This window comes from Athene noctua, chromosome 1 (genome assembly GCF_965140245.1).
Source record: "Athene noctua chromosome 1, bAthNoc1.hap1.1, whole genome shotgun sequence".
Lineage (NCBI taxonomy): Eukaryota > Metazoa > Chordata > Aves > Strigiformes > Strigidae > Athene > Athene noctua.
Window position 1 is genome coordinate 260687181 of NC_134037.1, and position 13867 is coordinate 260701047.

Consider the following 13867-nt stretch of genomic DNA (forward strand, 5'->3'; position numbering starts at 1 on the left):
AATTTCTTCCTTGTGTCTAATCAAAATTTACCCTCTGTCAGTTTAAAGCTGTTGTCCCCTACCCTGTCACTACAGGTCTTAGTAAAAAGTCTCTGTCTTTCCCATAGGCCCCCTTTAAGTCACGGAAGGCCGCTCTAAGGTCTCCCCGGAGCCTTCTCTTCTCCAGCTGAACCCCCCCAACTCTCCCAGCCTGTCCTCACAGCAGGGTGCTCCAGCCCCCCCGAGCATCTTTGTGGCCTCCTCTGGACCCACTCAAGCAGATCCATGTTCTTCTTATGTTGGGGACTACAGCGCTGGACACAGCACTGCAGGTGGGGTCTCACAAGAGCAGAGTAGAGGGGCAGAATCACCTCCCTCGAGCTGCTGGCCACACTTTTCTTGATGCAGCCCAGCATATGGTTGACTTTCTGAGCTGTGAGCACACGTTGCTGGCTCACATCCAGCTTTTCATTCACCAGTACCCCCAAGTCCTTCTCCCCAGGGCTGTAGACACTCGACTTGACAGCTGCTTCTCACCTGCCAGTCACAGCTGGAAGAGGCTGAAAAACGAACAGGAGAGGAGTCTTGTCCCCCAGCAAGGCTTGCAGAGAAGAACAAAGTCCTGCGTCCCTGATTAGGAAAAGCATGGGCTGTCACGCAGCTTATCCCCTCATAGGGGGACCCAGGAGGGCAGGAGAGGGGCGGATAGACCCCAAAATCCACAGCACGCTGTCCCTAGACCTCTCCCTTCAGCCAGCTTCCACAGGCGCTCCCATGACCAGGTGAGGAGCAGGGCTGCAGCCTGGCCTGGCTGAGCCCAGCTGGCATCGGTTTATTTCCCCAGAGGCTCCGGCCTGGCCCGTCCCCATCTCCTCGCGCAATGGAGGCGACGGGAGCCCAGCTCCTGAGGCAGAGGAGGCAGGGCCAGCGCCGCCAAGGTGCCAGAAAGCAGCAGGACCCCTCACCCCGCCATAACCCGCCACCCGCGTCCCTCCAGCCCATCCGCCATGGACTACATCTCCCAGAGGCCTTTGCGTCCAGGAGGCGGAAGAGGCGTACCCGGGGCGGGGAGATCTTCCGTTCCGATTGGCTCCCTGGGGCAGCCCCCAGCAGCCATTGGGTGAGGCGGTCACGTGAGGCGGCGGGGGGCGCGTGGCCTGGCGGGAGCCGTGCGGGAGCGGGCCGGGCCGGCTTGTTCGGTCTCCGCCATGCTGCGGGCGCGGGGCGGCTGGCGGGCCCTCCGCCGCTGTGCCTCCCTGCCTCGGGCGCGGCGGGCGGTGCGGCTGCGGGTCCGTGAGGCGCTGGGGGCCCCGGAGCCGGCTGACGAGGTTCAAGTGCAGGTGTGCGGCCGGGAGGTCGGGGTGTGCCGGGTCATGGCCCGACCCGGAGCCTGAACGGGAGGGAGAGGAGCTGCAGTGGCGTGGCTCACGCCGGTTTCACTGCCTCTGCTTCAGGGAGAAGAGCTAGAATATGAGCCAGCAGTGTGCCCAGGGGGCCAAGAAGGCCAATGGCATCCTGGCTTGTGTCAGCAGTAGCGTGGCCAGCAGGGACAGGGAAGGGATCTGAGCCCTGGGCTCAGCACTGGTGAGGCCGCCCCTCGATTCCTGGGTTCAATTTTGGGCCCCTCACTACAAAAAGGCCATTGAATGACTCGAGCGTGGCCAGAGAAGGGCAACGGAGCTGGGGCAGGGTCTGGAGCACAGGTCTGCTGGGGAGCGGCTGGGGGAACTGGGGGGGTTCAGTCTGGAGAAGAGGAGGCTGAGGGGAGACCTCATCGCCCTCTACAGCTCCCTGACAGGAGGGTGCAGAGAGCTGGGGATGAGCCTCTTTAACCAAATAATAAGCGACAGGACAAGAAGGAATGGCCTCAAGTTGCACCATAGAAGGTTTAGACTGGATATTAGGAAGCATTTCTTTGCAGCAGGGGTTGTTGGGCGTTGGAATGTGCTGCCCAGGGAGGTGGTGGAGTCCCCATCCCTGGAGGGGTTGAAGAGTCGGGCTGACCCAGCGCTGAGGGATCTGGTGGAGTTAGGAACTGTCAGTGTTAGGTTAATGGTTGGGGCTAGATGATCAAGGTCCTTTCCAACCTAGATGATTCTGTGAACCTGTGCATGTTTTACTAAACTTACAGCTCTCCCTTGCAGTCTCTAGAGGCAGCTTTAGCTGTGTCTGTTCAATTTGGTGTTGTGAGAGCTTTGAAGTTACTCAGTGCAGGAGAAGAGTGTTACTGTGGTGGGTTACACTGAGACATGCTCTGTCCGGTTTTGGTTTAATCACATGTTTGGTTTGGGAGAGTGAACCATCATCACCTCTGTGCTGATGTTGTTAAAGATTTGCTTTAGGTCTTGTGCCACTTCTGAGTTTATAGCAGTGTCAGGTAGAGCCAACTAACAGTTTCATTGATATTCGTGTCCACCTCCTGTTGTGAACCAAGATAGGCAGAGATAAATGGACTTTTTAGCAATAGAGCTCTTTACTGTTTCTCAGCACAGGGCCGTGTCTCCCCCCTGTATTCTGGTGTTCCTGACTGACAGAGCAGTAGTTGCAGACACCTAGTCCCTGTTTTAGTGCAAGTCCCTTGGCTAGAAGTGTGCAGTTGTCAGTATTTCTAAATGAATCTCTAAAGGGCTGGGATACTTGGTAACAGTTTTAAACTAAAGTGAAAGAGAGTAGATTTAGATTAGATAAAAGGAATAAATAATTTAAAATGAGGGAGGTGAGGCCCTGGCACAGGTTGCCCAGGGAAGTTGTGGCTGCCCCCTCCCTGGAAGGGTTCAAGGGCAGGTTGGACAGGGCTTTGGGCAACCTGGGCTAGTGGAAGGTGGCCCTGCCTGTGGCAGGAGGGTTGGACTAGATGAACTTTAAATGTCCCTTCCAACACAAACCATCTTATGATTCTACTGACTCAAAACCAATTTTGTAGCACACTGGTATTCCTGCACACACAGATGAAGCCCAATAGGGCAGGAACGAGCTCATCCAGTATAGGTGCTTTTCAGCTGTAGTTTTATGAATAATGCAAGCTGGAATAAATTGAGGCTAAAATTGGTGAGATCACCTTTTTTTTTTTTTTTTTTTACTCCAGGTCCTTGTTGCTTTGTTGCTCTTCTGCTGTGCTGGCAAAAATATTTTTTTATATTGAACTGGTCTGGCTGAAAAACGACATTATTATGGCCAGTTTATTGTAATGTGCAGTCTGGTCTGAGTTGAGATCATCCCTACACATTGCTCCTGGTGAGGTGTGAAGTGCTGCCCCATCCTCTGCTGCTGCAGTGCAAGCCTGTGGATGTGCTCTCATTTCCTATTGCAGGATGCAAGACTCTTCTCCTTGTTTAACAGATCCCAGAACAGCCTGATGAGATGGAAAAAAAGCTCTTGAGAATGTTTCTTTGTTCAGGGGTTTTGTGTGTTTTGTTAAGGAGAGCTTACAAGGAATGAAACTGAGAAAAACATCTGCCATTATAAGTTAAACATCATGCATCAAGTAGATGTGATGTATTCTAGGGATTTACTGGAATACAAAGGATAAACAAAAGCTTCAGGCATGTGAAATACCTTTTAAAACACCTGTTGCTTTAGCCATAAGAATATGAGGATGCTCGAATGATCAGTCTTTAGTTTTAGACTCATTTCTTGCATTAGTTCTTGTCTCAAGTGGAACACCCGGCAGAGGTTGTTGAGGTAAACCCCTGTGTGAAATTGTGAGGCTGGAGCAAAAGCTGAAGTTTGGTTAATTGTTAGGTTCACGGCTTTAAAATCTTCTATGAGTCTTGCATGCACTTGTCCTCTCCCTGTTATACAGCCCTATCTAATGCCTTGTCTCTGTTACCTGTGTTGTAGTTTTAAGGATGCTTTACTTTTGATAATGTTTAATTCTCAAAGTTTGTTCAGTCTAAACAACAGAAGTTGATGGATTTGCTTTAATTTGTCTGGTAGAAATCCCTAAAGCACTTGGCGCAGTTTGAAGTCATTGGAACTACTTGGGCACTTACAGTTAAGCAAGAGACAAAACTGATTGGAAAAGAGTCAGTTTGGTTGTTTAATCAGGACTGTTCTTGGTTGTTCTCTATAGTATCATTGTAGCATGAGCTGGAAGCTCCCTGGTGGATAGTTTTTCTTTTAAGGGCAGCTTTGTGTCAGCTGTTGTGAGCTGGGGAGCAACTAAGGGAGTTGTATTTTGGATGCTATTACTTTTGCTTGGTGCCTTGGTACTGACTTAAATTTTAATTTCTTTTTAAGAGAAATGTTACTCTTCATTAAAAAACTCTAGCCTGACATGTACATGGTCAGTTCTACTGTTTTGCTGTTACAAAGAATTGCTGTGCTATTTTAATTATTTTAGTCAAAATGCTTCTAAATTATTTTTTTTTTCCCCCCTCCCCCCATGGGACACTGTGGCAGTCTTGATTTTGAGGTGTAAGGAGAAACATCCAAGGCATTAATTTTTATTTTTCTTTTGCACGAATATGGTGGTTTTTTCACCTGAATTTATTGGCTGCAGCATCGTTGTTTTAGCAGTCTAATGGTTTAGGGCACGTAAACAACTAGGAAACAAATTTCAATTGGAACCTTCCTACAGGTGGTACAGCCACAAAAATTGGTACTAAATCATCAAAGCAGTCTTCAGTGTGCTGTCATAAAAAAACTGTGCATTACTGACATCTCCTGTTTCAGTAAGAAGTGTTTTGAAGGGGCATCACTAATAAGAATATGTACTTTGTTAAAATGCTTTTCATCTTCACAGTGCTTTGCCACTTCCTGTATTCTCAGCTTCCCAGAGATGCACGTAGATTTTAGTACCCTGTTGTACCCGAGAGGAGTGTTGATGTCTCTGCTTAAGGATTTGTTTCTCTTTGCTTTGAAGTCTGTAGAAAAACTGACACTGACTACTTCTTTTTTTTATTATTTTTGTTGCCCCTAAAGAAATACTTACTTTGATTTCAATAAGAAATTGAAACAAGCCTGAAGTAGCATGTCCAGCTCAGCTGGAAGAAGAGCACAACTACACAAAATCCATGCCAAGAAATAACAAATTTCTTTTTCCTTTACCTCTAGGGCTGGGTCCGCTCTGTCCGATCCCAGAAGGAAGTTTTGTTCCTGCATATAAATGATGGGAGTTCTCTGGAAAACCTCCAGGTGGTTGCTGATCCCAGCCTGGAAAACAGGTTGGTCAGTTTAAGATACCTGGAGAAATATCTGTGCTGATCAGTGCCGGGTAGGGGAAGGTCTGCTCAGGCCTCCTGGCTTGTGCCAGTGGCTCACCAGCAGCTGGCACCTGAGCACAGGAAAAGCACTGCTGCAGGCTGGGGTCTCTGGAGGAGTTTTAAGGATGGAGAGCGTCCCACTACTCTGTCTCCACTTAGCTGAAGCCTTTGTGGTTCAGTTGCTTGTCCTGTAAGACCAATTTGGACCTAATTTTCTTAATAGCTGTGGCAGTGTGGGCGTTCTGGGCTACTCTTGGATTTGCATGGAAATCACACAGTGTAGCTGGGGATAACTGTCCCATAGGTCTTGGAGAGTGCTGTTGCTCTTCCTGTAACAGCTTCAGGGCTGGCTTGGTGGGCATACCCCCTGGATAAGCATGCCTGTTCTATTATAATAAAATGATGAGCTTGTTTTACAGCTTCGTTTTGTTTGTTGTTCTCAAACAAAAGTTTTGTTTGTTGTTTGGGCTAGGGTTGGGACTTTCAGGATGATCCAGGAACCTCCTGCATGTAACTTGATTTTTACTTTTTTTTTTATAAGCTTTGTTTGTCCCCACCAAGAGCCACTTCTAATAAAAGCCTGTCTCTTTTCCCCTCACTTGTCCAACATTCCTACCTTGTCCTAAATTATTCTATACCTTTGTGGATCTGTTCACATTCCCACTTATAGATTTAATAATTCCTCATTTCATCAGTTAAGCCCTATGGCTACAGTATCTCTTATGATCTCAAGTGGTCCAGCTAAATTAACAGGAATCACTCTTCTGAATGTAGTTGACTTGATATCAGCACCTAGTTAAGCTGTTGTTTTTTCTTGGTTTCTTAGAGACCTGACTTTTGGCAGCGCAGTGGAAGTACAAGGGAAACTGGTTAAAAGTCCTCATAAGATGCAAAACATGGAGCTGAAAGCTGAAACCATCCGTGTGGTGGGACCTTGTGATATTTGGGTATGTCACTGCAGCAGGAGTCCCAACTGTCAGGACTGCTTTGGAAATTAAAAGGTCCAAATGTCCAGCAAAGCATGCTTCAAACTCTTATTTTTTTTAAAGTCTGAGTGGTCCTGTTGGCTTTGATTTGACAGCGGTGCCTTAGGGTTGTCAAAGGGGAAACATGGGATCACTGTGAAAGCTTTCTCTTCTGGGGCAGAGCTTCTGCGTGGAGACTGGCGAACATTCTCAGCTAAGCATGTGCATTTGTCCCACCCTGAAGCACTTACCTGTGCCAGGTGGTTTACCTGATAAGTCTAGCTGGAATATGAATTGGAGAAACAGTGGGACTGGCAAAACACTCCAGGTTGTGCAGGTGGAAGAACCGTTTCTGCTACAGGCATGTTTGGAACTGCCTCACTGTTGCAGTAGTGAGATGAACAACTGGCTTTGAAGGGGACTCAACATCCCAAAAGTGGAGCATTTCAGAGCACTGTTGCCTTCTCTTGTGTTCATGGCTCTTGCTCTGCCATAAGCGTTATAAAATCCACAAACTAACTAGAAAAGATAGGCAAAAGCATCTAGTTCTTCTCTGCTTTCGAATGACAATGGAGTTTTAGTAGGCAGAGGTGGTACTCTGTGAATAGCCGTAGAACTATATTGACTCCTAAGTTCTCATCCTCTTCTCTCCTTGTTGTTTTTTAGTCATTTCCCCTGAAAATGAAGAAGAGGCACCCGCTGGAGTATGTCCGGCAGTTCCCTCACCTGCGATGCAGAAACAACACGCTTGGCTCCCTCTTGCGAATCCGCAGCGAAGCCACTGCAGCCATCCACTCGTTCTTCCAGGTAGTCTCTTCTGTACTGAGCCTTATGTGTGAAACACTCCCTCAGTTTGGCTTCATGGGAGCACACTGGGAGGGAGGGAGCGGGACATCTTGACTGCAGGGTGTGGATTTTGGACACGGTGGTTCTCTTTCCAGGCCTGGTCCTGGCTGAGGCCTTGGCCAGACTGTTGCTTATGATCAGGTGGTCATGTTAGTGTCTCTCCACCCATTTACTGTTTGTTATCTCATCCCTTCCAATATAATTGTTGCAGTATAATTACCTGTGTGTGGTCTGTGGAAAACAACGTAATATGGAACAGTGACTTTATGGTCCTTGGATGGAAGCCTCCTCCCACATGGAGAAATCTGTGGTGCAGGAAGGCTGCCGACAAACTGACACAGAGCTTCATGTTATTCTTTTCAGTTTTTAACCTTTCTGTTACTGCCTTACAAGTCTGCGCAGATGCTGTGAGCTGACATTAGGAGACTTCTGTTTGGGTGCATTTCAAACTGATGGGTGGGAGACACCTGTGTTTTATGAGTGTGTCACTCAAGCTGTGGACATGGTCCAGCCTTTGTGCAGGCGGTGGAGGCAGTGAATTAACTCTGATGCCAGGTGCCATACAGAGACTGCAATTCTTTGTGTGAGTAGATAAAAAAGGTAGCAAGTAAGTTCTCTAGCGCACCTGAACATTTTCTTTTTAAAGCTCTTCATTGAACATTCATGTTTTAGTTTAGATAAACTGGCTTTAGTTTGAGTAGGATCATATTCAGAGCTTTCTGATTACAAAATTCCTATGTAGTAATTAGTATGGCCCAAAGAACAGGTCAGAATTGTTGAGATTGAATTCTGGTCCCAAACACACTGGTATTTGTCACCTGCAGTGGCAAAGAAGGCTTGCTTGCTCTAGCAGTTATCTGTATGGAATTGCACGTTTGTGTTTTTTGGGGTTTTTTTAAGAGCCTAATAGAAATACTGTGTCAGGTAAAGCTGCTGGTGGTGTCAGCGTTGTCGCAGGTGGTAAGACAAGAACCCAGCTCTGTCGGGAATCGTTTTTTTCCGGTGTGGAGCCACTAGATGGCATTGCCGACAGCAGTTTGTGATTGCAAACATGGACAAGGAAACCAGCCGAGATAGAAAAAAGCATGTTATTTTGACAAAGGCTTTACTTCTCCAAATTGACTCTAGCTCAGACTCTGACACAGCTTCCAGTTTAAAATGCTCAAGAGCTGAGCAGTGTTTAAAAAAATACAAATATTAATTTAGCAGCAGCAGCTACACTGAAGTGATTTTTAAAGGGATAAGGAAAATCTGCTCCCAGACCTGATACTGGCAAATGTTTGTGTCGCACCTCTCCTGGCACCAGGAACATCTGTGGTTTGCTCTGTGCCTGATGGAAGGAAAGCAGTCTTTTTAAATTGACACCTGCATCATCCCAAAAATGTTGCAATTTCTGACTTGACAGTGTCAGAATATACCATAACTAGAAGGTATAACCAGAGTCTTTTCACTGTGCAAAGCTTTAAAGAGCTTAACGGTGAAAGAAAATGTGGGGTTTTTTGAACACACGCTCGAAATTATCTAGACTCTCTGTAACTTTAAAAACCTTTTTTTTTAGCCTATTCATTTCCAGCAGTGAATGACTAATGGAAAACACCTTTGGTTTGGATGTTGAAGGCTAAAATGTCATCTTTAAATCTTCTCCTGAGTATTGTGGTCCATGTGGGATAGGAATGCTCTTCCTGGGCATAGTAAAATAGTCATAATGTGAATGACAACCTCCATTTTGCATATTAACTAACTTCCAGGTTTGTCAGAGCCACTAATGTCACTTGAAGTATTTTAGGAGCTTTTATAAGAGGAACTATCCAAGAGATTTTAATGTGATTCTCATCCTTCAGACCTGTGCAGTTCACATTCCTTTGCAAAGCTTGTAAGGGGTCTTCTGTGTGAAATGTGCTTCTTTACAGCAACTGCTACCACTAGGTGAGGCAATTTTCCAAAATCTCATGTAGGTTTGAGAGGCCACATGACCGGCAGGTCTCTGGACTATGCATGGGACTGTGGCAGAGACCTGCATTTTATATTGGTAGGCTGAAACTACCCTCCCCATGCAAATCGAGTCATTTGGACTCCAAAACTTCTTTCTGTGTAGTAACTGGATCTCAGTGAGGAGCTCCTGCCAGGCACTCAGCAAGCCCAGGGCTTTGCACCTGTAACCAAGGTAGCCTAGACCCAACTGCAGGGACTTTGCTCCCTTTTGGTCCTGTTACAGTACTTCCACAAAATGCATTGCATGTTTGTACAAACTCTTTGGTCCAAATTGATTTTGGTTTGGTTCTTGGGATGGGCAGTAAATCCTGATTCTATCTTTCTAGCCTTTTAACTAGCTGGTGATAAGGACAAGGACCTGTCATGTGAATAGTCGATTGGTATTATTCTGGTAAAAGCTGTGAAACCAAGCTTTTGGAAACATTTACTTTATCTTTTTTTTTATTAGTCTTTTGTGTAGGTAGACAATGGGTTATGGTGCATCACTACCTGTATCATGGTAATGTTGACACACTCTGATTTTAAAGGGGTTCCCTTTATGCTAGACATTAGTGATGCAAAAGAAAATAAATCCTTTGTTCACAGCTGAAATCAGCTGGTTCCAGGTGCTTGTTTGCCGTGACATGCGCAGGTATGATCTCTGTGCTGCACCACTGATCTCTGTAGCGAGACTTAGGTTAGGAAGGTGACGGTTAGTAGAGTTGTGTTTGCCTCTAACATGCTGTATGTGATTGTCGGAGCTCTGAGTGATATACCCATCCACTGAAGATTGGGTTGCAGCTGGTTTAAAAGCCTATGGCTGCACTGCAGAGAAACCCAGAGAATAGGGGCCCTTTCTTCATACAGCCTTTCCTGGTTTTGGAGGCTTCTGCTGGATCTGTGAGCTATTGCATAAATGGCTCCAGGTTCCTAGAACATGACCAAGCCAGGGTATACCCTGTCTCTCAAAGTCATTTTGACTTTGATATCAGAAGATGCGAGGTGTGACTGACATTTCTGTGGTGGTTGGGTGTTTTTAAGGCCTGTCTCCCATGCAGGGTGTGATTTCTGTTGTCTGAAACACTTGATCATTTCTCTTAGTAGAGAATACCAAGTGTGTCCTCCGCCTAGCACCGTTTTCCAAAAGCTGGGAGAAACTCATAGTTGAGGCTGTAGGGGTGAATTTGATTGAAACTGCCCAAAAATATAACAATAGTGGAGGAAGTGAGGAAAAAAAAAAAAAGGGAACAGTGTGGAAATGGGCAGTTGCAAAAACCCGTAGTAATGACATAAATCTTATTTCCTTATGAAACATGGAGAAAAAAGCACAAGTAGTAAACACTGGTTTGTAAAGCATGCTAGCATTTAGTTAGTCCTCTGTCTTTGTCCATGTAAGGCAGAAGTTGCCTGAAAGAGTCCATATGCTGTCCTGGTTGGGGGCTGATAGCTGAGTTATGATGTGTGCTGGGTGATGTCATCCTTGAAGTTGACAGTTGATATCTTTAGCTAGTTAACTTTAGTGTTCTGTCTGTTCCAGGATAATGGCTACGTGCATATTCATACCCCCATAATTACATCAAATGACTGTGAAGGTGCTGGGGATCTCTTTCAAATTGAGGTAAGTTGGGTTGTGTACAGTTTGTTTTGGTTTTTGCTTGCAGAGCAATTCTGGAGTCACTGAACGGTAGAGGAAATGTTTGGCTTTACAAAACCTTTCCTTTATGTACTTCCGTGATTATTTTTTTAATATAGCAGTCCTTTGCTTCAACTAATAATTTAGGCAGAGTTAAAAAGATTCATTACTTTTTATTGCTCTTTTGTGCATTAATCAGCACCTTTTTTACTGATGCTGTGGAAAAGCTTACAAAAAAACAGCAGAGGGAGGTGGAACATCTTAGTAAATGGAAAGATGTGATCATAAGAGCCTGAGAGATGGGATGCAACGTTCAGGACACGTAAATATTTCTTAGCTTTCAAATGAAAAATATAATTCACTATGAGAGTACTCCTTAAAAGGAAGTCACTGATACCTAGAACTGCTTTTCACCTGTGTGTATATTCCTCCCTACAAGCTGCTCCTGTTGTATGTCAGAAGTCTCCCCCAATACTATGAAGTCTCCCCATCCCTCCACCAAATTACTGCCACAATCTATCAATATAGGAAGTTCACGTCTTGGATCAAAACCTCCTATGAAACTTAAACAGAGCTATAACTCCTAAGATCTTCCCCAGAGATTTCTCACGATTCCTAACCCCCATATCCATGAATCACAAGAAATTCCATCTGCCTTTTATACTTCTGTATTTGAAATTCACTCTTCTGTCTCAAACAATTACATCTATTGCCACTTATGCTTATTGGCTCTAGCCTTGCTGGTGAATCATCTGTAAGCAAAAGAAAAATTGTTGAGGTAGCAGTTGCTTGCTGTGGGATTGTGTCTTCCACTCTCTGCACAGCCTGATGACAAAAAGCCTCCGTGTGCTGGTTCTTCAGGATCTCTGGGTCTAACCTGTGCTACTAGTGATTCCCTTCCAGACCAGTACATGTGGCTCAGCTTTTTACTTGCTGGGACAATAGAGCTGATTAGCTAAACTAAATTGTTCCTGTTTAATTGAGATCCCTTAATGCTACCAAAGGTTCGTTCCAGGCTGTTGCATGCAAATTAAGATGTGAAAACAAGTGACACTTAATGATGAGAACATTATACAGTTTGCAGCTGTACAGTGTATTACGTCTTTGGTACAAATTGTATCCACTTGAAAGCTGTAGAGGATGCAGGACTACAGCGTAGGTGGCTGGTAGTAACAGAAGCACTGATGTAAATGTTGATTGAGGTGCTAAATTGTGAGTCTGAAACTTGTATAAACTGGATCTTAGCTAAATGCATAGCTCAAGGCAAACCTCTCGCTCTCTTGCCAGTGTGATTACTTAGGTGTAAATAATACCTGTCTTGGAGAAATTTCGTGCCAGCTGTGCTTGAAAGGTGTGGAGTAAGTGTGGAGTCAGATCCCATTAAATGGCCTGGGCCATAAAGAAAGGACTTCAGAAACCCACTTGCTGCTGGGAAGTGGGAAGTTCTCCCTGATTTCCTGTTTCTTCTTTGTGTAGCACTTCCTTGGCCTAATTTAGGACTTGGTTTTGTTTCTGCAAAGCTCTGTTCGGAATTGGTCTTGGCTAGCAAGAGATCCAGGACCACTTGCTATGCTGGTGTCACCACTTCAGTGGAGCAGTGACACTTGTTTCTTGACAGTGGAAATCTGGGGAAGGTTAAGCCTGCCTTGGGCCATGCATGCAAGGCTGTCAGACATAAAAATAAGGGTGACAGAAGGATGTCGGACGTAAAAATAAGGGTGTGGTATTTGCAGCAAAGCTTAGAATATCTCTGTGCTTTTAATCAAACCAACCATCAAGACATTGCTGTGTTCAATCACTTTTTAAACTAGCCCTTAATTCACTGCTTGCACAAGCCAAGGGAGAAAATAAATTCCTGTTCCTCTTATATTTGAGCAGTTGCCAAGAATTATGGTGATGGGAATCAATGAAAGCAACCTGCAAATTAGGTTCTTCAATTTTAAAAATGTTTAAATCCTGTACTTAAAACTTTAAGACCTATTCTCCAGTTGTGACCAGAACATAAATTGGTGTCCTATTGCTCCTGAATTTGTAGTAGATACAACACACCTGCTGCTTACAGGTTTTTTTTTTCCTGCCTTACTTATTTTTAGCTCTCCCGGAGCTCGTCAGTTTAGCTGTCCTGCTGTGGGTAGAATAAGTTGAAAACTTTGGTTGAGTACCTTTAGGACCAGAGTAGAGCCTGGTTTTGCACTCACTGTGAACCATTCCCTTTTAATAGCTGTCTTCTCCTGACTGGCACAATTTTAATCCTCTGACTAATGTCTGATGGCTGCTCAGACACGTGCATTCTTTGGAAATGGTGGAAAGTGAAGAGGGTAGGAATCTGATTTTACATGAGACTTGACGAGATGGTGAAAAATGTATCTTGAGTTAGCAGGAAAAGGCTTTTTGAAGGCATATGTTCTTTTGATTCCTAGACCTCTTAATCCTGTAGAATTCATGTTTATGTGTTCAGCTGCCTCATTATCTTTGTTTGGTTTTGGGCGTACTGAATAGCCTGTATGTAGCTTTGCCTGGGATGTTCTCGTACTAGGACTTGGGATGTGGGAGAATCCCTTCCCTCTCTGCTGGACAGATTGGTTTAGATAAATATTTTTAAAATGAAGTACTGTAACAGTGAAAAGAGGGTGGTAAGCAGAGGAGATTTTAAAAAACAAATAAACTTCAAGATAGTAAGAACTCCAGAGAAATCTTTTCCAGTTGAGACTTTCTGCACCTGAAAAGTGTAGTTTTGAAGAGAATCTGCCAGAAGCGTGAAAATGGCCAGGCAGACCCTAACCCACATGGAGAACATCAGCAACACCAACTTGTGGATTTCTTCACCTTTTGATAGTGTCTGCCTTTGGAACCCTGGAGGGGGGAAGCGTTTTGCTTGTGCTGCTGCCTTTAAAGTAAATTTACTGAAAACACCAAAAGAGCTTTGAATATTGAAAGCTGTGTTTTAGTAGAACGCAAAGTAGGGCGAGGTAATTCTTGAAATAGGGGGAACGCAGATCAGCGGGGTGAGGTGGCCTTCTTTAATTTAATCTGAGAATAATTCCTCTGTACCAGCAGTTTTAGCACTTCAGGGCAGATCCTTTCCTGTTTTTTTTCTTTTTTTTTTCTTCTGAAGTCTAAAATTCTTTAGCAGCTTTGTATGTTGCAAGATACTTTACCCAGTCCCCTTCTGGGGCTGCTTCCTAGGAAATCTGCCTTTCTTTTGTCTTTGTGACCCGGCTGCATGTCTGTTCCCTGCTATTTTCAGTAGCCTCCCACTCTGTCTGCAG

At 45.0% G+C, this 13867-nt stretch overlaps 1 protein-coding gene across 14 annotated transcripts in view; it reads left to right on the forward strand.

The window, feature by feature from the left end:
• Nucleotides 1-1139: 1139 nt before the first annotated feature.
• Nucleotides 1140-13867, forward strand: part of NARS2 (asparaginyl-tRNA synthetase 2, mitochondrial) — a 53756-nt gene continuing 41028 nt past the window's right edge. For 9 of the 14 annotated variants that reach the window (XM_074932711.1, XM_074932735.1, XM_074932690.1 and 6 more), the window contains exons 1-5: nucleotides 1140-1319; nucleotides 5035-5144; nucleotides 6010-6130; nucleotides 6815-6955; nucleotides 10503-10583. In XM_074932711.1, the coding sequence (XP_074788812.1) occupies nucleotides 1188-1319; nucleotides 5035-5144; nucleotides 6010-6130; nucleotides 6815-6955; nucleotides 10503-10583 (585 nt within the window). In that variant the 5' untranslated portion in view covers nucleotides 1140-1187. Of the gene's footprint in view, nucleotides 1320-5032; nucleotides 5145-6009; nucleotides 6131-6814; nucleotides 6956-10502; nucleotides 10584-13867 lie in introns of those variants that run through there. The other 5 variants (XM_074932714.1, XM_074932722.1, XM_074932750.1 and 2 more) reach the window with 4 other exon arrangements.